General features: G+C 37.8%; 1 protein-coding gene across 2 annotated transcripts in view; it reads left to right on the top strand.

Moving 5' to 3' along the window:
* ARHGAP42 (Rho GTPase activating protein 42) overlaps positions 1–25963 on the top strand; it is a 270695-nt gene that overhangs the window by 62935 nt on the left and 181797 nt on the right. For both annotated transcript variants that reach the window (XM_004585001.3, XM_058663994.1), the window contains exon 2: positions 7610–7705. In XM_004585001.3, the coding sequence (XP_004585058.2) occupies positions 7610–7705 (96 nt within the window). The remainder of the gene's footprint in view (positions 1–7609; positions 7706–25963) is intronic.

Below are 25963 nucleotides of genomic sequence, written 5' to 3'. Positions count from 1 at the left end.
GGATAAAATCTGGCCAAGTGATGGTTCCTGTTTGTTATTTTTAGACTGGAATCTTCTGGAATCACTTGCCAGACAGATATCATTTCTGTGATTGCAAACTGCTTGGTGCTCATTAGGGGCCAGCACCAGTATGTGTTTTCACTGTTGCTGTTCCGAAGGTAGTAATTCAATGCACAGATTCAGTATGTTATGCCTTCATGAAAATATTTCACATCCTGCATTTGCCTTCATAATAAACAGTGGTTAAATAATTTACATTTGTTGATAATCAGTATTTTAAGCTTCTGTTCCTATCAGACATTGTGCTGAGCCAATTTCATCTAATATTCATGGCAGTCTTATTAAGGATTATTATCTTCTTTTTTCTATACGAGGCACATGGAATTCAGAGGGGCGAGTCCTTGCTCTGAAACATTCCAATAAGCAGTATTTCCTTGACTGCCATCTGTTTTTATCTGACTCTTGTGCACACTTGTGCATGCCATAAAAGACTGGCTGATTCTGATCAGAAGACCTCTCTCCACACCTGAGCACTTTTACCACCTAATACGTTAGCTCAACACTGAGAATTGGTGCTTGGACTGTTACGGCTTGCAGAGCAGGGTGGATATATCCAGCAGAAAATGGCATAGAGAAATAAGACCCAGAGTACACATTTGGGGTGGAAATGAATGAGTGTTTCAAGCTAACCTAATCTGTTTCAACTATTGTAAAATGCCAGAAATACCCTAGGGTACAGCACATTGATGTCGTGGCCTAGGGTAGTCTGTGGTTTTTGTTTTTTGTTTTGTTTTGTTTGTTTTGTTTGCATTTTGAGTGGCTTATATAACAGCTTCAGGCTCAGGCTCATTGTCCTTACATAAATCCCCAGTAACCTCCTGGAGTCATGCCCATTTTCACAGGGCAGTGTTTTCTAAAGCCTTCAATAAAACAAAATGCCTGCAATGCCTAGGCATAGCCAGGGCTAGAACCAGGTGCTAGGGATGCAATCCAGATTCCTGTGTGGGTATTAGAAACCCGACTAAGTTAGCCACCACTGCTGTCTGTGTGGGTGTGCAGCAGCAGGAAGCTGGAGTCGGGAACAGGAGCCAGGAATTGAACTCAAACACTGATACGTATATGGGCATGTTAACTGCTAGGTTGAATGCTGGTTCCACAAGTTGCATTTTTGAGCTTTATTCAAGTCAGAGACATAGAAGTGATATTTTTAATTTACAAGTTTTATTATATTTTTCTTGTAATTTGCCACACCCAACGTTCTTTTCTTCTGACTTCCCTCCATGCGACTGACATTTTGTAACTCCCTGAGAGAACACTAACAGTGTAACTAGTTATTATAAGCCAAGGCTGTCTGGTGATTTCTTGAAGTATTCTGTTATGTAATTTATCATATTTTAAAAATTAAGTCAGGGCTTGTGATTTTATATACTCTTGTGTGTTCTCAGTATTGTGTTTTTAGTAATTTAGCTGCAGTAGACTTGTAACACTACAAATAATTTAGCAGTTGATTTCTTTCTCTCTCTCTATGTCTCTTCCTGTTTCTCTTGTCCCGCTCTTGATTATCTGTAGGTGCTAAGGGCAAAGACATATGCTTAATCTACCTCTAAGATGCTTAGAACATTGTATGTTTTTCAGTTATTTTGAGGAATTAGTACAAGAATGAGTATTCATTTCTTTGAGTTTTCGCATGCTTCATGACTGTTTTGTGTACATTTACTTCTAAATTATTTCTTGCTAAATAGTCTGTTCACATCAACACATAGCTTCTTGTTATTTCAGAATTTTTACAATAAATAAAAAATAAGTTAAATGTCCCAAGTCAAACACCTTTGTTAGTTTCAAAATGTGCCATTCTTTTGTTAGTTAACTGTGATACGTGCTAAAAGACAATCCACTTTGAAAAATGGAAGACTTGTTCAGATTGGAGTCCAGCTCTTTGACTCTGGGAATTTTGCTGCTTAATTATAGTTGTCATGGTTTTGCGTAAGAATCAGTATGTAAGAACTTTGAGTTGGTAAAAACTTCTTTGCAACACTGCTCCTATCTTTATTGTAAATGTACGTTAAAACTTTTTGTAAGTATTAAAACATCATTGTTATTATTACTTTGGAAAGTAGATAACCCATGTCTTCCAAGTCGTTGATATCGCCACATCAGGGTCTTGTAAAGAAGAGAAAGTAAAAGGCACGTGGGAACCTGGAATACTTACCCATCTTGCAGAACTTGCTGGTTATAGTAACAGATTTTTTGGTTACAAGACATTGTGCTGGATGTATTGGTAATATTCGTAGATGGCAATGTTCTCTACCTTAATTATATTTTTCTTTATTTTAAATTTTTATTTATGTGTTTGAGAGGGAGACAGAGTGCATGAGCATTATATTACCCTCCACGGATGTCCTCCCCAGAAGACTTCAGTGGGCCTGTCAAGTCAGGAGTCAGGACTCAATCCAAGTCCCCCATGTTGGTAGCAAGAACCCAACTACTTGATCAAACACAACTGCCTGTTAAGATCCGTGTTAGCAGTAAGGTGGAGTCAGAGATGAGGAATTGAATCCAGGAACTGCAGTGTAGGATATGTGGGTACCTTCACCACAAACAGGTTTCGCTATTATACTATTGAAAAGAAGGCGAGAAAATTGGGCTTGCACATAGGTAAGGTTACAGGTAATACAGGGAAAGCTTGACAGGGATCCTAACATATATTGAGTAATGTAAATGAAGAGATAGTATCAAGCTGGACAAGGTAGGAAAGACTTTTTGGAGGAAACAGCACTTGGTTAAGACTTGGAAGAAGGAAACTTCCAACCATGGGAATGGAAGATGAGTATGTTGCATGAATGAAAACATGAACACAACACAGTAGCTTGTTTATTTTAGCTAATAGTTAGTACTCAGGTTGTATGAATTTTGGCATACACAATTGATATATATTTAAAAGCTGCCCTTTGGAAGGTTCTTAGCTAGATTATTAATTTAGATTTCCTGGTGTATCCATATTCTTTGTTCTTACTGATTCCTTGAAGTCTTTCCTGAAGCCCTCACAAAATAGATTGTGCCTTCTTTATCACCTCCATGTAAGGTCTACGTAAAAATAATGTCTCAGTGTTGCTAAATGGGAAATCCAGGTCAGTTCCTTAAGCTGAAATTCTTGCTGTTGGCTAGCTTGTGTGACCTTGTAGAAGTCACCTAACCTCTGTAAATGTGTTTCATTATCTATAAATGGCAATTATGTTATCTAGTTCTTATGGATGTTATGAAGACTAATGGGTTAATTTATGGTAAATAATTGGAGAAATATTAAGTACAATCACTATCTTTGTTGCTGTTGCTAACTTTTTGTTGGATAATTTATCAGTAGGCCTCTGATGTGATTAATTTTCATGGTCATTCTGGGTGGTACCTGTTTGAAAGGAAAGATATATCCTGATTTTGCTTTTGGATTTCCATTGCTTCATTCTGTCTGCCTTCTGTAAGGTAGTGTGAAGACTGTAATTCTATAGCATCTATGTCTGACAGGGTGATCATGTGATTCTTTCTTTTTTTTTTTTTGTTAGTTTTTTTTGGGGGTGGGGGACTCCGGAGCGACCCTGATGGTCATTGCAAGAGAGGATGGGGATCCAATGTTGGAACTAAGTAAGGACCAGAGAAAGCGCCTTTCCCTGGTCCCGAAGGAAGTTTACTGTTCTTCTGTTTCTGTAGATCGCTCAGGACTCCTGGATAATTCTTAAATCTAATTTGAGAGACATTGTATTTCAGAATGGACAACTACCTTCTACCAAAAAACTAACTAGTTGTATTTGTATGGGTATAAATATAGCTTACCACCCCCCCCCCCGAAACTCCCTGTTTAAAACTAAATCATCTATTTTACATGGGTTATCCATTTGATTTTTCATTTTGTTTTTAAGAGAAAATGGTTTCTGATGCTTTAAAATTCATCAGTCTGTTTCAAATTTGATTAGATTTTAAAATCAAGATCTTTCTACTTGATTCAGCTTTATTTGAAAGATTCTACGAAGTTTTTTTCCCCACAGTTTAGAAGCTTTAGACAGTTATGAAATTAGCATATTTTATGTAATCAACCTCATGAAAATGTTTTACATTCTAGTTCATAATTTTGCAGTGTGAGATGGGGCCTAGAATAAAAGTGTGAGCTGTATTCTTCATCTTATGGATTGATCAATTTGCTTCCAGAAAATATGGGTTCTTAACCTTGATGATATTTTGACATTCTCATTATTTGATATTTGCAAATTGAAAGTAACTAGAAGGAAAATTGTGAACCCATAGTATGCTTGAGGTTGAAAACATGTCATCTTGTAAGTTTGGTCCTTATTCTTGGAATTATGATTTGATAGGTGATACTCATATTTTTATATAATCTTATTATTCTTTCAAAAGGACTGTGACCAGGTTGTTTATTAATGCATTTTTAATTCCACCCACCATTGAAATTGAAATAATACTGTCATGGTTTGATCACTTTGCCGTGTATCAAGAGAAAATTTGAAAATTCTATTAAGAAGCTGTTTCCTTGGATACCTTCCAAGGTTTTTCCAAAAAAAGTCTAATAGTTATCACCTTCCAAATGAAATTTCACTTTGTTTTATTGCTTTTCTGAGCTGTTCACTTAGGAAATGGCATAGTTGAGTGCTGTCAGGCACTTAGTTCAAGCACTGTTCTGGTGTTTTGCTTATCTTGCTCCATTTACTACTACAGTAACCCTGGAGAGGAACAGAGAGAGTATGTAGTTTACCCACAACCATACCACTAATTATTGGTGGATCTGCCTCTGGAGCTCACATTGTCAGTCACATGGCTCTGTTGATAGATATTCATAAATGAGTGGCCCCAGTGTGATTTTTGCTTGGGTACATGAATTATTATCATACATTCATAACAATCGATGCAGAAAGCCTAGAAGCTTATCCTTCCTTGTCAAATAGCAAGATCAAGGCAGGTAAGGAACAGGGCAGGGAGAAATAAGTAAGGATGGTTGTATCAGGTGCTGACTGTGACATACTTTCCAAACAGCTCATGTGTCTTAAGGCTACAAGAAACTCCAGGCTGTAATAAGTAGTAGAAAAAAAAAAGGGATTTCTTAATTCCCAAGCCTCCTGATCTGCCTTATGTTCCCACTCTCAAAATTTTGCTATAGGAGCTGAGTCTATGGCTTGCAATGCACTAGTGCATGGGTCTTTTATGTTATACTCATTTGTATAAAAATAAGGACATTAAATGTAGTATTTTCCCTTATCTCAGAATACACACATGTAGGCTGGCTTAAGTCTTGCAGGCACTAATTTTCTGTGTCTTTTCATAACAATATATGTTGATGATTTTTCTATCCTTTGCCAGACTGTGCACTGTCAGATGAATGCATGCCTTTACACATTATCTTTCAACCTGAAAGAGCAGTCAACGTTCTAGTTTTACAAACTGGCCTGTATTATAGCAAATGATGCCACTGATTTTTTTAGCATGTGCCAGGCAACTACATAATTTAATCTTCACAAAAGGTAGGCATTCGTGCTCTATTGAACCGGTAAGAAAATGTGTCTCAAAATGGATGTCTCATTTCCAAACCTTTACAACTTATTTGGAAATCTAGCTCTGATAAAACATTAATTTTTCTGGTTGAATACTAATTCACTACATAAGTTCTGTACACTCTTCTTGGTTCCCTACAGTAGATCCATGCCCTGGGATTTAGAGTACCTCCTACGTAATCCTAAGTACAGTGTGCCACTGGTCCCAAAGCTTTACTCTTGGTGGGAGGGGATTTGTAGCCAAAGGGCAGGTTGAGGGACTATCAAATTGGTGAAAATGTCCGAAAAAAGACATCAAGGGAAGGAGGATTGTTTCTGAGGGCAGACCAAGGAGTTCTATCATGCATCCAAGATGGGTAATGAGGAATTTAGATAGATGCAAAGTGTGAAGGTTCTCTGTGAACCAACTTAGAAGGATCTTTCTTAAAATTAAGCCCAACAAAGTTGGAGATCAAGGTGGAGGCCTGGTTGGGAATAAAGCTTCAAGTCTGATCAAGGGGAAAGGCTTGTCATTTCTGGTTGCTTGGATCACCAGAAATGATAAGATTGACCCTGAAATATGAGACCTTTAATGTTGCCCTCATGCCTCACTGTGAGATTGTTTTGTTGTAAATTTTCTTTCACAAACCTAACTAGTACCTGTCTACTGCCAGGCATTGTTTTGAACCTGTTATAAATATTAGCTCACTGAATATTCAAAGCAGTATGCTGAAGTGGTTTCTGTTGTTGTTTCCATTTTTACATGTAGGAAGGCAGTGGTCTTGAGGAGTTGAGTAATTTGTCCAAGAACCACTAGCAAATAAGTGGTGTGGCTTAGGTTTCTCTTCCACACCTGGCTCCAATTTTCACATTTGTGGTCACTGTTGTTGTCTCCTAGGGATTTACTTTTTTTCCCCCAGACTTATCTTTTTTATGCCCAGAAATAAAGAATTCTTCTGGGTTTAGTCAGATACTGGGCCTTGTTTAAAATGAAGTCAGAATGGTAAGTATAGTTAGTTAAAATATCACACAAATCAGTTATTTTTAATTTAAATATATTTATTATTTGCCACAATATGTGGAGGTTCTTTCACAGTTTATTTTTTAAAGATTTATTTTATTTTTATTGGAAAGTCAGACATACAGAGAGGAGGAGAGACAGGGAGGAAGATCTTCCATCTCATGATTCACTCCCCAAGTGGCTGTAATGGTCAGAGCTCTGCCGACCTGAAGCTAGGAGCCAGGAGCATCTTCAGTGTCTCCCACATGGGTGCAGGGTCAAGAGGCTTTGGGCTGTCCTTGAATGCCTTCCCAGGCCACAAGCGGGGAGCTGGATGGGATCCCGGCGCGTTCAAGGCAAGGACTTTAGCTGCTTGGCCACTGTACCGGGCCCACACAGAGTTATTTTAAAACACTTGTTTCAGTCATCTGTCGCCTTCCTGATCAAAATCTATAATTTATTTTTAAAAACTCAATCTCTACCTTTTCCAAAGTTGCTCCAGAATTTAATTGGTGACCCTTTGTGTCAACATTTGGCCTTTCTTTCTAATTAAAAACCTTATTAAGATTCTTCTTTTCTCTTGCATTTCTTAAATAAGAGTGCTATTTGTAAGAGCGAATGGTCCTTCCCCCCATAAAAGTTTGGGTAAGTTGTCTTCTAGATAATATACATCTAGCACCAAAACCCTTTCTTAGGGGAAAAAATCCTGTTAGAGTGGAGCAGATCCAGTTTCTCATTTATTTAGTAGTCTGTTTAAAGCTTGTTTAAATCTTTCAGACTTTTATTTTATTTCATTCTAGATATATAGGAGCTGGGCATTAAACCTAAGCACTTATTTATTGGGCATGACCATCTTAACTGACAACTTAACCACTAGACTAAATACCTGACCCCAAATTGGTATTTTAGAGGCTTGTGTTTTATGTAACACTTAAACAAGTGTTTTTTTGGGGGGCCAGGGTGTGTGTGTATATGTATATATTACATATATATTATGTATGTATGATGAATAGAAATTCTTCCATGTGCATTCTGTGATGGCTTGCCACTCATTTTATTTTTCAATTTTCCTTTGCAGATTTGTCTATGGCAGTACAGAAATTTTCTCAGTCTCTGCAGGATTTCCAGTTTGAATGCATTGGTGATGCTGAAACGGATGATGAAATCAGCATTGGTGAGTACAGCTGTTCCTCGTTAGCCCAAATAATAATTTCAGTAGTCTTACATTGGATTTTTATTTCATTGAAGTCAAGGAGCTCATATCTAAATAATAAAACTCTAAATATGGTCTCTGTTATAATAAAAGAATATTTTAAGTACTGAATTGAAGCTGTTTTGCTTCCCTCCTCCAAGGAAATTATGTGTCTTTTTTAAGTTGGATCAGCCCTCTGGGAAAGTGTTGGTAACAGTATTTGTGTATGTTAATGTGAATCATTGAAGCAACGTACATAGAACACATACTGTTAAATATAGCAGGTACTGGATTTAGTGATGATCTTACTTTTTAAATTTCTGAATAAACTTGCACCTTTTTTTTTTTTAAAGGAAGCAAATCATGTGTAGTTAGTAATGGTGTACTAAACCAGTGTTTAGGCAGGACACGGAACATAACTTGGGATCAGAGACCTGAGCTGCAACATGATTTTGTCACAACAGTTTAGCAATTTGATCTTAGGGAAGCATGCCCCTTTCTGAATAGGAGGGTCTTGTTTCGTATAAAATGAAGCAGTGCCTATAAATGTTTATCATAGGGCCAGGTTTGTAGTCTCTGAAGAGATAGGCCAGTGTTTACTTCTTTCCTTGCTCCTTTAGGAATGTGGAGGTGCCTGTTCTCTTGGGATCACGGTTTGCTCCTTCTACCCTCAGTTCTGGGATGGAATGTGGTTCAGCCATTCCTGTCATTTGGCTAAAGTATGATTAGGATGCCTCTAGAAAGAACGGAGAGCTGTTCCACATGAACCTCACACAAGATGGCCTTTTTACAGAACAAATGGCAAAGCTTTAGTGGTTGTACACTGCCAACATTTGGAACAGTAGTTGCCATTTTTGACATGTGTCCCAAAACCATAATCTTTATGACTTATATCTGGCTCAGAAAAATGTAGAATATAGTGATAAAATAATATTACATAGAAATATCCATGTGTTCACATAACAGCATCACTGTGTAACAAAACTGTAAATTTCATGAGTGTTAGCAGCCCTGTCAGTATTTTCAACCTTTTGGATGTAACTCTTGACCCAGATCTAGCTAATGGGGGACTCTCAGTTAAACAGTTGTGCACATTACATACTTTTCTTTGGAAGCTATGACTTTTTTCCTTTAAATGTTAGCTTTCTTTATTTTCTATTTTTCTAGGAAAATGATACATATCATTTGACATTTTTCCTTTGGAAAGAGAAGGGTAGCAAATATTTCTGGGTTTTCAAAGGAAATGTCAGTGTAACAGTATCATGACTTCTATTATGTTCATGTATGTGTATTTATTAAATAATCTCTACAGCACACTTATATTGTCTCTGTTCTTTTACCTGTTATTGTCAAGGTTATCATAAACATTTCAGAATACTTCTTTCAGTTACCATATGTAGTAGGTGGAGATCTAAGAGTTTTAATAGCTATGTTGTGGAGCCTTGCAGGCAGGTTTTCTTGGATTGCGTTGAACTTGGTATCTCTACAGTGATCATTTGTATCTTCGTACTCTGGCTAAATGAATATTATATGGCTCTTGCAGGTTAGATTTGAATGGCATGCCTTGATCAGTGGGTGAAGTCTAACAGACAATGAATGTAAACTAATTCTAAAGCTTTAAGACTGACTGGTTATATTAGTAGTTGGATATCTGAAGATGAATAATAAGCAAAAATAGATGCAGAGTAGCTTGCTACTTTTAGAGGAGGAGGCTTATGAACTTCTATTTACTGTGAATCTGATTTAAGCATTCAGACTTTGGAAAACCTAAGCTGGGGCAAAAACAATTTATGGAGTGTTTTTCCCGAACAATCAGTGTATAAATAGATATATCTCATATCCTAATCACCCAATATTTTCCATCCTTTGAGTCTCCAGATTGACTGTAAGTAGTTAAAAGTAAACAAAACATAGAAAAACTTGAATAATCAATCCTTGTGTGGAGAATCATGAGGTATCTCAAGCCTTTGTGTGATGATGAGAAGAAGCTGGGGAAAAAAATGTGTCCTTAAGTCTAATACACAAGGCCGTTGTATAGGAAGGTCTTGGGTATTGCACTTATCCATCTTTATCAGCTTCAGTTCTAAATGTTGAGGCTTAAAGTTTTAGCAGTCTTTACATTAGCTTGTTGAAACCCCAGTCTCAGCTTCTTTAGTCCTCTGATTTCATGGGAGAGGAATGAAGCAAGGGCAGCTGTGACTGTTAGCGTTGAGTAATAGCCACAACACTCTGATCCAGAATAGTCTTGAGATTCACAGATGACATAACTGCAAAATATGTTGGCTTACAAAATAGCTCATCTTTTGTAAGTGAGCCATGGTAGCGCAAAATGACCTGTGAAGTCAAAACATTGGCAGGCTTTCTGTGTGTAAGCGATGGTGGTGGGGTTTGATGGGAGGGCAGTAAGAAGGTAAGATGTCTGGTAGGATGTGCTGACAGTGCAATAGAATGAGAAATGGAATGTCTGCAAAGTAAGAGAAAGAAGGTGGTATTATGTTGATATATTTCTCTGATTTGTGGAAGTTGTTCTGGGGCTTTTTTTTTTTCTAGGCTTGAGCTTTGTTGTCTGTGAATCTGTTTTGCTTTTCAGCTGTCCCTTTCTGTCCTCCTCATCATCTTTGTTGGCTTTGTGCTTGTTTTTTTTTTTTGTTTGTTTGTTTTTTCTTGTCAGTAAGACATTGCGGATTTGGAAGGAAGCAAAATGGGAATACTTGTCCAGGACCCAGTGGGAAAATCCTGTTGCCCAAAGAGCTGCTCAGGTATTGTCAGGACTGAAGTCCCCAGGAGGACAGCCCCCTGTTCAGGAGGAGCTTCTGCTCTGTGGCTCGATGAGCTGCAGGGGAGCTTTTGATTGGTCCTGTCATCAGCCCACGGCAGCCCTGGAAAAGTGGGAAATGTCCTATTGAATCTATTCAACTTCCTACAGTTTCTCTAACTGCTTAATTTTTTATACTGCTTTTTACAAGATTTTTATTCATTTTAAAGGCAGAGAAACACATAGGGAAATAAAGGCAACAGAGAGAGAGTTTCCCCCTGTGGCTTCACTCCTCAAATTTTTTCAAGAGCTGCGGCTGGGCCAAGTTGAAGCCCGGAAACAGGAATTCAATCTGGGTCTTCCATGTGGGTGGCAGGAGCCCAGATACTTCAAGCATCACCTGCTGCTTTGTAGGATGTGCATTATCCGGAAGCTGGAATAGAGAGTGGAGCTGGAGCTCAAATCCACACATTCAGATATGGGATGTGTGTTCCAAGTGGCTGCTTACCTATTGTGGCCAATGCATGCTTCTGCTTTGGGTTTTAAATTGAGTAAGATGTTGAGTTAGGGGTACAGTGTTGGCCCCTTGGTAATCAGTGATTGATGAGGAGGAGTGATTGCAAAGTCATGGCAAATTAAATCCTCCTCTCGTATAACATACTTACAGGAGTAAATGAGATAAGAAGATGTTGCTTCACTGTTATTTCATAATAATGAGTATAAGCAGGCTTTTAAAAATAGGTGGGGAAAATCGCATTTTAAAGATAAATTTAGTTTGAGGCAGGAAGTCGTTGAAATCCCTTCTTGAGTTTTTAATAGTGTGAATTTTTCATGACCCTTCTAAATATTCCTGATAGTGAATGCAAAATCCAGTGATATGTGCGGCCTAGCACACATATGTGTGAGGATGCAGATGACATGGATTGTTTGCTCAGTCTTAATGCTGTCACACTTGAAAACAAAAGGCTGCCTCTATAGATGATAAAACATTATTTACAGTATATTATTTATTCTGGTTTAGGTCAAACAACTGGAAGTTGTGAAAATTTACCTGTAAGATAGGTTGTTTTTGAAGCTTTATTTAGCATTTTAGGATATATGATAAAGGCTGTAGATCTTATTGCAGCAAACGTGAAAATTTATTTTCACACCAAAATTGGAACATGCAGCTTACAGTATTTTTTGCTATATTATAATTTGAAGAAGTAATTTTTAAGCCTGAACGCTTATGTTTATACCAAAATTAGAACATGCAGTTTACACTGTTTTTGGCTGTATTTACTATCTATAATTTGAAGCAGTAATTTTTAACCCAAGTCTCAAGTCTAGAATTTTTTTAAATTAGATATTATTAGTCAAGCTGAACTAGGGCCAATACAACTATTAGTCATTAATATGAGGCAACGTTTATTCATTTTATGTAATCTTGGAAACTATTGGAAAGTCCATTTGCTGGTTGCATAAACAGCTTGGTTAGTGATGTTATTTGATGGCGCAGTGTAACACACAGGAAAGACTTGTACTGTCTGAGCTTTGCACTCAAGAGATTAAACATTTACCAATAAGGAAAGCCACTGTGCTGGTAAATATTATACGTGGGGACATCATTTGTTTATACACACCTAAACAGAAGAGTCTTGTGGGACAGGAAACAACCCAACCATTTGTCAACCAAGGTTGTAGTTCTAAACTTTTATTAGAAAAATGAGCCAGTTAATTAGGTAATTCACATAAAAATAAATTTTGTAATAATTATACAGCTATTTCTGGCATAACTAAATTGCTCCTGTTCACAGACTTACTGGTATTTGAATGCAGATCAGCAGACATAGCAATAGTTGTTAATATTTAAGATACGTAAAATGAACATGCTGCATTTTAATATAACTAGCTCTATAGTTACACATATATAACTATGTGTTATATGTACAGATGTTACATGTGCACCTTCACGATTAGGAGCTCAAACCTGAAAGAGCGTCATTTATGGTGTTGCCTATGGTGCTCCATATGTCCCTCCCCGCCTCCCCGCCTTTGCTGGTAGGAAGCGGAGAGGCTTGAGAATAGAGTTGAGGTTTTCTTTGTGTCATCTTGAGCTAGCCAGGCTTTGTCCATGTACAGCTATCTGTTGTTACGTTACCCCTGAAGCGTGGTGTGAATCAGTGTGCTACAGGGATAAAATGGCTCAATGGTGTGAATGTGCAATCACTTTAGTATACAAATAGACACTTGAGAGTGATCTTTGATGCTTACTCTGAGGTTGTCAGGTTGAAGAAGTTTTTCAATGGCATGGATGGAGGAGCTTTAATTTCCTTGGTAGAGGAATAACTGTCGGGGGAAATATATAAATGTTTTACCACATAATTCACTTTCTTTTGAGAACTTATTTGTTGGGTCATATGGAAAGGTAATATATTGTTTTTCACATGGTTTATAAGAATGTCATCTGGAGTGGCAGGTTTGGAAATTTGCTATGGCAGCTTTGGAGAGAGTTGGTGTAGAAGCACTTTGAAATAGTAATATGTGATGTGGGTTTAAATTAACAACATATATTATAAACCTAGAATATGTACATATAATATCACCAATAATTTTCATTTAAAGAGAAGTTTTGTTGGATGACTGTCCAGGTTCTTTTGTCTCCGATGTAAAAAAAATAATGCCAGGGCCTGGCACAATAGCCTAGTGGCTAAAACTTCGCCTTGCATGTGCTGGGATCCTATATGGTGCCAGTTCGTGTTCCAGCTGCTCCACTTCCCATCCAGCTCCCTGCTTGTGGTCTGGGAAAAGCAGTAGAGAATGGCCCAAACTCTTAGGACCCTGAACCTGTGTTAAAGACCCAAGGAAGAAACTGGCTCATAGCTTCAAATTGGCTCAGCTCCAACCATTGTGGCCACTTAGGGAGTGAACCAGTGGATAGAAGATCATCTTTCTTTTTCTCTCTCTTCCTCTCTGTAAATCTGCTTTTTCAGCAAAAATAAATAAATCTTAAAAAACAATAGCAATTTCAGGGTGAGACAAAGGAAAAAATACTGGAGGAGCAAGATTTATTGTTAGCAAGGTAAAAGTATATATTTAAAGGGAATGGAAAATCACTGGAGAATGAACTGCTCAGTGAAGTTGGAAAGTATCACTTTATATGATTAGGAGGAATAGAATATGCATAGGGGATAGGATTTGAGTACCACATGTTTTCATTCCTTGTTTGGAAGTCTCAGCAATATCGTGGTATCATGTGTATTATAGAAATTAGGCATATCAACCATGGATAACTTTATTATGATGTTATTATAATTAGCTAAGGGGTATCTTGAAGTCTTCAGAAGCTATTTTGGGTATTTCCAGCTGAAACAGGTTTTAGGCAGTGATTTTTCAGAAAGTAGCGATTTTTCCATGGTACAAAGTTGTGGGGACTTGGGTTGACAGGGGGAGAAGGGTTGTGGAGAGTTGTAGAGAGGGGCTGGTGAGCTCAGCTGTGTCGTTGGTAACTGCCTGCCTACATCAAAACTTATCTCTTTCTACTTAGCTAATCAAAATTAAACTATTACATTGTTGAAAATGCTTCTGCAAAAATTTTCTTCAGGATTTGATTATTATAATTCACAAGTATGTATCTATACAAATCTCTCTTAATATCTTTTTGTTAATAATATGACTCATGGGGCCCGGCGGCGTGGCCTAGCGGCTAAAGTCCTCGCCTTGAAGGCCCCGGAATCCCATATGGGCGCCGGTTCTAATCCCGGCAGCTCCACTTCCCATCCAGCTCCCTGCTTGTGGCCTGGGAAAGCAGTGGAGGACGGCCCAATGCATTGGGACCCTGCACCCGCGTGGGAGACCTGGAAGAGGTTCCTGGTTCCCGGCATTGGATCGGCGCAGCACCGGCCCGTTGCGGCTCACTTGGGGAGTGAAACATTGGATGGGAGATCTTCCTCTCTGTCTCTCCTCCTCTCTGTATATCCGTCTTTCCAATAATAATAATAAAATCTTAAAAAAAAATAATATGATTCATGAAATAGAGCTGTTGTGGCTACAAAACTCATTTTGAACTTGTCCTAAGAAACTTTATAAACCGGACAATGTCATTATCAACAACAACTGAACTCTTCAAAGAGACATGATAGTTAAAAAGAAAACTCACTGGGTGTTTCAAGCCTTCATTATATCCTACTTAAGTGTCGTTATACACATCAGGAAGTCCTGAGTTGAAGTATAACATTTCCAAATGCCTGAATTGTTTATACAAATAACATTTTCTTTTGAACTCTGTAGAGGAAGCATATCTTACTGTGTAATAGTTCTTGGTTGGACAATTGAATTATTGTTTACTTTTTTTTTTGGCACCCATACAGTAACCACCCACAATTAAGGATTCAAACAGCTGGGAAAGTTTTAGGTGATTTTTCCTCTCTTGAGGAAAACATGCTGCTTGAAAGAAGTGTTTTTATCACATTATTTCTGTGTCTTAAAGGACAATTAATTTGAAATCCAAAGACTCAGTAATTTTTTTTTAATTTTAAATTCAGGTGTTGATGAAGAACAATCATTTGAAAGCTTGTCATGTCATAACCCTGGGAAGAATTTGTGTTTAATGTATTGTTATACATTAATTCCTGAAATATCTTTTTTCCCCCGTGACTTTGTTTCTGCCACATAGAAAGTAATTTAATCCTTTCTCTCAATGCTCTCTCTCCTCTCTCCTTCAGCAATTTATATGCTCTTTAATGAGAATGTGAGGTTTGTTTCATTCTAATCCTAAAATATTTTGGAACTTTAATTATATCAGAGTCTTAAATATTGGACTAAATAGTCCCTCCATAAAATCTGTTAAGCCTTTATGGGAACAAACCCTGTTAAGTCACTTAAATAGAATTCTAGAATCATACAGGAAAGAATTAAACATATACTCATTATGTTTTCAGAATGATAAACTAAGATTTAAGAGGAAATTAGTTCATATATTTGAATATATATGCAAAAACATATACACACATTTTTGTACTTTGATAATCATTTATAACAAATTCATTAGCATTTGTAACTATAGTAAGATTTGCAGCACAATCAGGCACTATGATTGTCTCTGAGAACTTATTGATGAAAAACTGATCTAAGCATTTGACCCTAGAGAGTACATAGTCTAAAGGATATGGTAACAGTACCTCTCTCTTAGTCCTGTTTAAGGCCTAGTGGACAGGGAAGAAAGAGAACTTTTAGAGCTGATTAGTGACTTATAAAAGATGAAATCTAACCTCAATAAAATTATGCAACAGTGAAATAAATACTGTTATCCAACAAAGCTTGAGAGGCAGTAATAAGTACTTGATCTTCATTATTAAAATTATTTTTGTGAATTCACCTATTCTAAAGTTTATTAGTAGCCTCCAAATCTGTACTCTTGGTACTTTTATGGACATTCGCAGGGTGGTGATCAGCTTAAGTCACCTGACATACCAGTAGCTTTGTAAAGCACGGTAGAGTATGGTGGCTAGCACTTACTGAAGACTAAAGTAAGATACACGTGTTTTGCTCTTTTGTAAGAACAAAGTGTGTTAATGAGAGTTGCTCATATGAAGTGAATATCGCAAAATGTTAAATTGTTAAATCTGTGCATTCATTGAATTCTTACTTTTTTCCATATTATTTGAAATAGTTTCACATGAAAATTAAAAAAAAATTTAAAAAGCCATATGCTAAAGAGGAAGAACTAGGAATCAGAATCAGAAAACCTGCTCTGTGACTTTCTCCTGCCAGTCTGTAAAACCTGTCTGTACCTGCATTTCTTGCCTGTCAAACCAAAGCACCATCAGTGGCTTAGGTAATTTATATTTATATTGAGGGAGACCAAAATTAAGCAGCTAAGTTAAGTCACTATTGTGTTGAATAAAAGCCATGAAAGCAAAATGCATTTTGCTAAGACTAGATTCAGGGTAGACTAGGCCTAATTACATGGTTGAGGTTTTGAGGGGCGGGTCCTCAGAAGAAGTGGTGGTTAAGGAAGGCATAGGAAAGCATTAGGTGGAGAGGGAGTAGAGAGATTGTTCCAAATCTAGGGTAGGGAGGCAGAAAGGAGACAGGCAAAGAGAAAATGATGTGAATAAATGATCTCGGCAGGTAAACAAAGGGAATTTTAGCCCTAAGGCATCAAGAAGCCATTGTAGAACATTAATCAGAGACACAATAAGATCATTTTTACACTTTTTTTATTATTTATTATTTTTAATTCATTAATTACATTGTATTATGTGACACAGTTTCATAGGTACTTGGGTTCTCCCCACCCCTCCCCTAACCCTCCCAGCATGGTGGATTCCTCCACCTTGTTGCATAACCACAGCTCAAGTTCGGTTGAGATTCCCCCATTGCAAGCGTATACCAAACATAGAGTCCAGCATCTTATTGTCCAGTCAAGTTCAATGGCTTCTTAGGTATACCCTTTCTGGTCTGAAGACAGAGCCAGCAGAGTATCATCCCAGTCAATTGAAAGCTCCAACATACCATCAGCAAAAATTTACGTCATTATGGAATTAACTGACATAGTAATGAGTAACCAATATGTTAAAAGTAAATGCGAGTTCCTAGCCACCTTCTGTGACCACCTCATTGACATTTCAATTTTAGTTTATACACAACATATAACATTCATAACATAACATGTTATACATAACATCATATCATCTTAAATTAAGGCAAACATGTGGTATTTAACCTTTTGGGATTGGCTCATTTCCCTTAGCATTATGGTTTCCAGTTTGGTCCATTTGGCCACAAAGAACTGCATTTTGTGTTTTTTAATAGCTGAGTAGTATTCCATGATGTAGATGAACCATAGCTTTCTTATCCAATCCTCTGTTGATGGGCATTTTGGTTGCTTCCATGTTTTTGCAATTACTGATTGTGCTGCTATGAACATAGGAGGGCATGTTGGTTTCTCATAAAACAAGTGTTCTGGATATATTCCTAGGAGTGCTATTGCTGGATCATACAGTATGTTGATTTTGAGTTACATTTTTACACTTTTAAGAGGTAAATCTGACAGCATTATAGCAGATTTAAGAATGATATTCTGGAGCCAGTGCATTGGCTCAAATGACTAACCTTTCACCTCCAAGTGTGGCCATCCCTTATGAATGCCAATTCATGTCCTGGCTGCTCAACTTCTATCCAGCTCCCTTCTTATAGACTGACTGAAAGCAGTGGAGGTTGGCCCAGTGCTTTAGGACCCTGCCCCCACATGGGAGACACTAAGAAGCTGTTGGCTTCTGGCTTCAGATAGGCTCAGCTCTGGCAATTGTGACCATTTGGGAAATGAACCAGTGGATAGAAGATCTTTCTGATTTCTTTCTGTCTCTCCTTCTCTCTATAAATCTGCTTTTCCAACAAAAATGTTTTTTTAAAAAAGGGGTTCATTTGTAAACAGCACTCAGTATTCAGGGAAGCTGTCTGTGGGACAAAAGCCCAGTAAAGGCAATCTGGTCCATGTAGCATCAGTCCACTAGAATTGTTAAGCTTGTTTTAAAACAATTAGGAAAAAATTATGAAGAAGGTTGTTTTAAATAAACCATTCTTACAATGTTCTACTTGACCATTTCTGCAAGTATGTGTCCAGAGGCAAGTTGGGCATGAGCAGCCTTACTGTAAGTGTAATCTCTGGCTACCTGTGTTGTTTTGTGCATTGCATTGCCCAGAGAGCCACGTGGTGCCACCTCTCATTTACTGCATGTATTACTATGATGGTCTTAGTAAACTGAAATCCTATGATTACCTTATAATTTCAAAGCTGAATCATAACACACTACGATGATGTTTTTTTCATAATTTTGATTTTTGTTAGTAACACAAATGTCCATAAGTGAGTAGAGACTTTGGGGAGCATGTGAGATAGTATTCATTTTACTTTAGAAATAGAAATGGAATGATTTTGTATGTTACACTGGTAGGAGAATCTTGATTGCCAAACTTTTACATCATGGATTTTCTAACCATAGATTTATTTGTTCATTCACGCAGTGAATGTTTGTCAGGCACCCATGATTTGTCAGATACTTCATTGAGTCATACAGACATATCAAGGCTCAAAAGCCCCCCCTAATGGAATTAGATCATAAAATGTTTAAGCTTGTGTATTAACTTAGGCTGTAGTCAGTATCTTGGAAATAAAAACAAATTGAATATTAGTTTTTATATAATACCTTTTATATGCAGAGATCTGAAATTGTGAGGGGTGCAGCTGGTAATTGACAGTGTGGACAATTCTGTACCCTGCTCTTCCTAACTCCTCCTGCACCTTTCAATTTAATTGAATGTGGGAAACCAGCTTTGGAGGCTATGCATGTGCCCTGCCCCTCTTGGCTCCCATATTATTCAAATTAATTGACAGTGCAGAATTGGCTCCCGAGGCTTGGCATACTTGGCCCCTCCTGTCTTGTCCTGTACTACTTTAGGTTAATTAACTGCAGGGAAACTTTGGGCTCTGACAACTCTCTTCCTGCCTGCTGCCACTTAATTAAATGTGTGGAAATTTCATTGGTACTATATAGCTCAATCTGATTGGAAAATAAGAGCTGAAAAACCTATGACTTTGGCCACCCTGCACAGTGGCTGCTTGAGTGTAGCAGGTGCTACTATCCCCAAACTTGTACAATAAAGACTCCTCCTAACATACTACACTTGTGTGGGGTGTGATCCCTCTTCCACCCTGCAACAAAATGTCAATAAATGAGTGTTTTAGCACTATAAAATCTCTACAAACTGAATTTTATTTTGTCCTAGAATCTGTGTATAAGCAAGTTATGTGATCACATAGGTAATGTTCTGCGTTTGAATTAATTCAGTTTGAGCAGAGTAAATATTTCTGAAGTATGCTGGCTATGTCAGCATTAGTTTCCTTCTGAAACATAAAGTGTTGGGATGTTTCTCTCACTTTCTTTCTGCCAGTGACTCTAGAGTATTGGCCTGCTAATCTTGCTCTAGCGGTTTGTGTACTTCCATTTTCATTGTTTTTATCTTGCAATATTGGAGATAACTAGGTTGTAATATCCTTTTAACTAGATAAGAATGGAGAGCCAAAAGCTGTCATAGACTTCAAGTTCTGTGTTCTCTGGAGACATACAAGGTTTCTGATTGAAGTTTTCCTTTAAGTATTTATTCTGGCTTTTGGATATATAATGAGTTTCACCATGGAAATCTTTGCTAGCTCATAGTGAGTCAGAGATTGTCCTTATCACCAAATCCTTTATATTTCAAGGAAGTATTTTGCTAAATGTGAATGAGATCATACAAATACAGTTTCAATTTGACATTAAAATTTTGACTAAGGCAGTAGGCATGGAAATTGTGTTTGAAATAACTGAATTACAAGGCAGGATTGGACACTCAGTAATTAATACTAGCCATCGGCAAGCACAAGGACAATGCCTAAATGAAGAAATGATGAAGGGGGAAGGATAAGGAAACAACAAGGAGGAAGATTTTATAAAATAGGAACGGAATTAAAAAATAGACTGTAAAAAAGCAAAAGAAACATTTGCCTTGGATAGTTATCTAGGAAAACGTGACCTCAATCCCACCTCAAAAGGGCCAATTTGTAGGTACTTTCTCTGTTTAGGGTAGAGTTTAGAAATGATGACTGAGTCATGACTCAGGGAACTGTGAAGAGAAGAGATTTGGGATCATGTTCAATTTCTGGTTTTCCAAGATAAGGTTTCTGAGGGTGGAAAGCACTGTTACAGTTTCTGCCATTGAAACACCAATGAGCAAGGAAGTAGAAATGATTTTTACAAATAAACAAATGGGGCCCGACACAATGGCCTAGAGGCTAAAGTCCTCACCTTGAATGCCCCGGGATCCCATATGGGCGCCGATTCTAATCCCAGCAGCTCCACTTCCCATCCAGCTCCCTGCTTGTGGCCTGGGACAGCAGTTGAGGACGGCCCAAAACTTTGGGACCCTGCACCTACGTGGGAGACCTGGAAGAGGTTCCAGGTTCCTGGCTTTGGATCGGATTGGCGCGTACCGGCCATTGTGGCTCACTTGGGGAGTGAATCACTGGATGGAAGATCTTCCTCTCTGTCTCTCCTCCTCTCTCTGTATATCTGACTTTGTAATAAAATAAATCTTTAAAAAAAGAAACCAAATAAACAAATGTACTATTTTCTACTAAAATGTAGCGTTAGCATGTGCATCTTTAATTCACAAACTTAGGAGCATACAGAATGCCTAGCATCAGAAGTACCTATGGGGAAGCCTTAAAAATCTGGTGGTTGCATCCCAGTTTAGGCAGGAACTGAGGTAATGAGGAACCTTTAGTTTTATGGATGTTTTGGTATTAGTATTAGCCTGAAGAAAGTGACTTATTTAAATAATATACATGTGATTTGTGCAAAGGGAGAAACAACTAGGACAGGCTATTTTAGTGTGTCGTAGTGATGTGCAGTTTGGACCAGCAGGTAACACAAATTCATGGGATTGTATCAAAGGAGCCACTAAAGTTATAAATGCCATGTATTTGTAGGGAAACCTTCTTGGTTCTGCCACTTTGTCCTTGAAAACTTTTAAAGGGTATGTCCTTAGATCAAGAGCTGAGTAAAAGAGGATTTTTATGGGTCAGAATAGATGCTATGCAAATTTGCCAGCGATGGAAAAAAGTCAGCATTTCAAATTGAAATGATGTATGTACAAGACGTGACTTCACCTCACTTTGAGATGGACTCTGATCTCATTAATTCTCTACTACTAATGAATGTCTTGTGAACATGGAAAACCTCAGGAGTAGGTTACTACATGTCAGCATCAATGAAATCTTCTAGATTACTGTTGTGCTTAGTTGGTGATATAATCACTACTAAGGACAGTATGTTGAGTTCTTTAGGTATAAAAACACAAAAATGTGGGGCCAGTATTGTGAAACAACTGGCATTCAGCTTCATTAATATGCCTGGGCAAGCAGTGGAAGATGGGCCAGTTGTTTGGGCCAATGACACCCTTGTGGGCGGCCTGGATGAAATTCTAAGTGCCTCACTTTGGCCTGGCCCACTCCTAATCATTGAGAAAGTGAACCAGATAATTGAAAATCAATTGATATATTATCAATTCATATATCTTTTCTTCCCCCCTCTTTAACACTTTCTTTCAAGTAAATAAATGGTTTTTGTTTGTTTGTTTGTTTTAAATGATGATAGTGCTGTGAGATTAGCAAAACTAAAGAAGGGGTCCTGGTTTAGGATAATGCTGAAATAGGGCAGGTTGTTTGAACTACATTCTTATGATTTCTTTAAGAAGGAGGTAAAAAGTATAAGTCAGAGGAAGATATGAAGTAGGAAATTACATGAATGTTCGGTAGTTTCAAAGTAAAAAATTTGGATTAGAAATTTTACTATCTTAAGATACTTGGAGAGGTACCTATGGTGACATCATGGAAGTCCAAAGAGGTAATTTTATTGGATAAATTTTAAGATGGCTGTGGCCCTGTGCCTAGGAAAATGGTATTACAGGTGATCCATAGCTGTAATTGTTCTATGACCAAGCATGTATTTAATCAGTATGCTTCATTTTCCCCTCTGAATTCTTCAGAGATTGGTTATAGATTTGTTAATTTGTATGTGATTTTTCTCATGGGATATATTGCATTGAAGACATTTGCACAGTGCTAGTGTTTGTGTCAGAAAAAATCACATCTTTTGGCCATGATGCCCTTGTTATTAATTTGTAGACCAATGGCAACAAGAAATGGGTTTTGAAGAGGGAGGAGTGATGATGGAAATAGCTGAAACACGGAGGGGATAAAAGGGACAGGGGAGGGGTAGGGTATCAAAGTTTAGTGCAGTTTTTAGCTTCTGAGAGAAGAAGCAAGTTTACAGAATGAATGAAGCCAGCTGATCAGAGCATCTTGAACTTCTTGAGAAGCAAGAGGCCAGGCCATCTGTTAAGAGTGAGGGGAAGTTTTGGGTTGGGTTCTTGAGAAAGAAGAACATTCTTTTTAGATAGCCACTGTGGGAAATAGGATTAGGAGTAAACTGGAGTTGAATAAAGGAGTTGCCAAAAAGCAAAATCAAAGGGGTTAGATAACTTGAACTTTTAGTGTTTTTGTGGGTGTGTGAAGTGCATAGAGACCTCATTGGGGGTTAAGAGGTTGTGGAAAAGAAGCAGGATGAGGAAGCGGATGTACAAGCTTCATTAGGGTGGTGGCAGAACTGGGTGCAGAGGAGGAGGATGACCTGGGTGCTCCAGGCTGTGGAATGTGAAGGGGTGCCGAGAGCTTAGTTCCTGATGGCAGTAAGGAAACGGGGAGTGTGAGGTGTTTGTCAGCAGCACAGTACTGACTGTTGCCATTAAGGCAGGATACGTGGCGCCTGATTACCCTTTCAGCACAAACAAGCTCTGGGAATGTTTGCCCTTCATGCTGATAAGCCTGTTCTTTCCTCTTGTATTGGAGCAAGGTACTAGCCTGGTACTCTCTCTTCTTTCACACTTCAGCAATAATGTTTGTTATAAGAGAATAGCCTTTGGAATCAGGCAATCAAAATTAAATGCCTGCTTCTCCATTTACCAGCTCTCAAGATCAGGACAAGATCTCAAGCAATTAATCCTCCTTTTCTGGAGCTTGCTTCATGGTGGGCCCATTAAATAAGAAAAAATATGTAACATTGCTTCCTTTTGATAGAGGAGCTCCAAGATATTAGGGCTCACATGTTTTGAAAGGTATTTGCTAAATTTAGAAAAGTTTTGTGTTTGGGTGACAGATTAAACACCATTAAAACCAAAAAACTGGGCCTGGCGCGAAAGCATAGTGGCTAAAGGCCACGCCTTGCACGCGCCAGGATCCCATATGGGCACTGGTTCTATCCTGGCAGCTTCGCTTCCTATCCAGCTCCCTGCTTGTTGCCTGGGAAAGCAGTCGAGGATGGCCCAAAGCTTTGGGACCCTGTACCTGCTTTGGGACCTGGAGGAGGTTCCAGGCTCCTGGCTTCGGATTGGCTCAGCTCCAGCCATTGTGGCCCCTTGGGGGAGTGAATCATTGGACAGAAGATCTTCCTGTCTGTCTCTCCTCTCTGTGTATTTGTCTTTCCAATAAAAATAAAAATAAATCTTTAGATAGGGTAGAGGGTTTTTTGTTGTTTTTTTTAAAGTAACATCACAAGACACAATTAACAGGTTAGTATGATTTTACAGGTTGGTATGACCTTGGAAGGAAAACAAACTATGTGCCTTTCAGAGTTATGCACAATGGTACTGCATTGGTTAACTCTTAAATTTAAGGTATTCTAAAGAAGTCAGATCAAATTCATTAGAACTAAAAATATTGTGTGGTGAAGTTTAGGGAAAATCCAGCTAGAATCAAGTTTTGGAATTCTGTGAAATGAAAAATTTGCTGTTTTTATAGTTGTATGTGTTTATTTGCCAAATTTTGCCATTTTTATGTACATATAAGTTGTACCTAATATGTAGAATTTTTACTGTCCTTGTAAATGTGAATGTAAATTCACATGTACACACACACATACACAATCACACCTGCACCTCCAAACTTCTTTGTAATTTTGCAGTTTTAAAGCAGATACTAATAACAGACTTCTCTCAGCTAAAGGAGAGTATTCTAAGGAAAAAAATATTAAGTATATAGCCTAGAATATTCTATACTTCCGCTGTCATTTGACTTTAAAGTCATGAAATTATCACTGAGAATTACTCAGTGAGAATTAACAGACTGGAGCACTTGTAATAGCTTCTTTGTAGGTAAAATCTCTGGTTAGCAGACAACTTATTTATTATTGTGCTCAAGTATTATGCTTTGAGCTGAGGAAAAACAAACTGGGTACTGTTTAGACCAGAACAAAATGAAAGGCTGAATAATGGGTTGACCTTATTCTCAGCTCTCCTGTGCAGGAACCGGCAGTTCCACGATCTGTGTTGGGAGGCCATTTGAAAGTATGGCTTAGATCAGTTCTTACTGAATTATGGAGTGTAAAAATGCAGGTGGGAAAGTAGGGACCAGGAATAGCAGTTGAGAATTTCCAAAGAGCCTGGATCACTGGTTTTATTCCACTCTAATGTGTCTGGGTGAGGGCTAAAAGATTAAGCCTCACCCTGTGATTTTGGCAATTAATGTGTGTACCAGTACAAATGCTGACTGTACTACTTTTGATCCAGATTCCTGCTAATATGCCTAGGAAAGCAGCAAAAGATGACTTGAATTCTTGGACCCTGTTACTTGCATAAGAGATTCAGATGAAGTTCCAGCCTTCTGGTTTGTGGCCAGTTGGGGTGCAAACCAATTGATGTCAGATCTGTCTCTCAATCTGTAACCCTGGCGTTTAAGTAAATGAATAAATCTTTAAAAATATTTAGTAGTTTAATTAGTACGATTTAGGGATAAGTAAGAACCAGGAAGTCATGAAAAAATTATTTCACAATAAACCAATACATTCCAAATTAGGGATTTCTTAACATGTGTCCTGTTTACAGTCTGAATTGGCATTTGAGTGTTAGAGAGACCAAGTGTGGCACAGTTAATTGTGATGGACAAATACTGAGGCAGAGAGAGACCAGGCTGTCTTCAGTTGTGTGCCGAATACTGTTACCTTGATGAAGGTTTAATTTTCTTATCCCTCTCTGCATTTATAGGCTATGATTGTCTCTTACAATTAAGAAATACATTATAATATTAAATAATTATTAATAGAATAATCACTAACTTGACCTCTTATTTTTCTAAACTGAATGTAACTGTACACTGGCAGGATATAAAAGAAGACTCTAAATTAAGTCAGGTGTCATAGGTAATAGGGATATGATCTGAGAAATACATTACTCAGCAATTTTTGTGTATGCAGGCATCATACATGTGCTTATACTAACTTCGATGAGAAAGCGTAGCTCGTGTAGGCTTTATGGTATACTCAAACCTGTTTAGCATATACTGGGCACTGTGGACAGATATAACACAGTTTAACCATTTGTATATCTGAGCATGCCCAAATATATAAAACACAGAGTAAATTAATGTGCTAGTATTTTTCCAGCTGTATTAAAAATCTTATGGACCTTTTGTTGTCCTTTTTGTATTTGTCAATTAAAAAGGTTTATAGCAGCCAGTTGTGTATATACTAAAATTGAGATGTCAAGGAAATAGTTACAGGATGTGGTTAAGAACTTGCATTTTCTAACATATTGGTCACTCAATACCGTGTTAATTAACTTTAAAAAAAAAAAAAAGAAATCTCACCACAAGAAGGATACAGCCTTAGTTACCTTAAATATAAATAAATTCCCATTTTTTTTCATATAAGATCTTGAATTCCGAGGGATTGTGAAGTTAGAATGCCTGTCACCCCCAAATCAAAATACAATAAATGCAGACTAACATGTGAGAAAAAAAGTATCACAATCCACTGTTTACGGGGATGTAAACTAGTACAATTGTTATGGGAGATAATATGGAGATTCTTCAGAAATTTGAAAATACATGTACCCGCATTACCCAGGCATTC

Source organism: Ochotona princeps, chromosome 4, assembly GCF_030435755.1.
Source record: "Ochotona princeps isolate mOchPri1 chromosome 4, mOchPri1.hap1, whole genome shotgun sequence".
Taxonomy (NCBI): domain Eukaryota; kingdom Metazoa; phylum Chordata; class Mammalia; order Lagomorpha; family Ochotonidae; genus Ochotona; species Ochotona princeps.
This window is presented reverse-complemented; position numbering and strand designations above follow the sequence as displayed.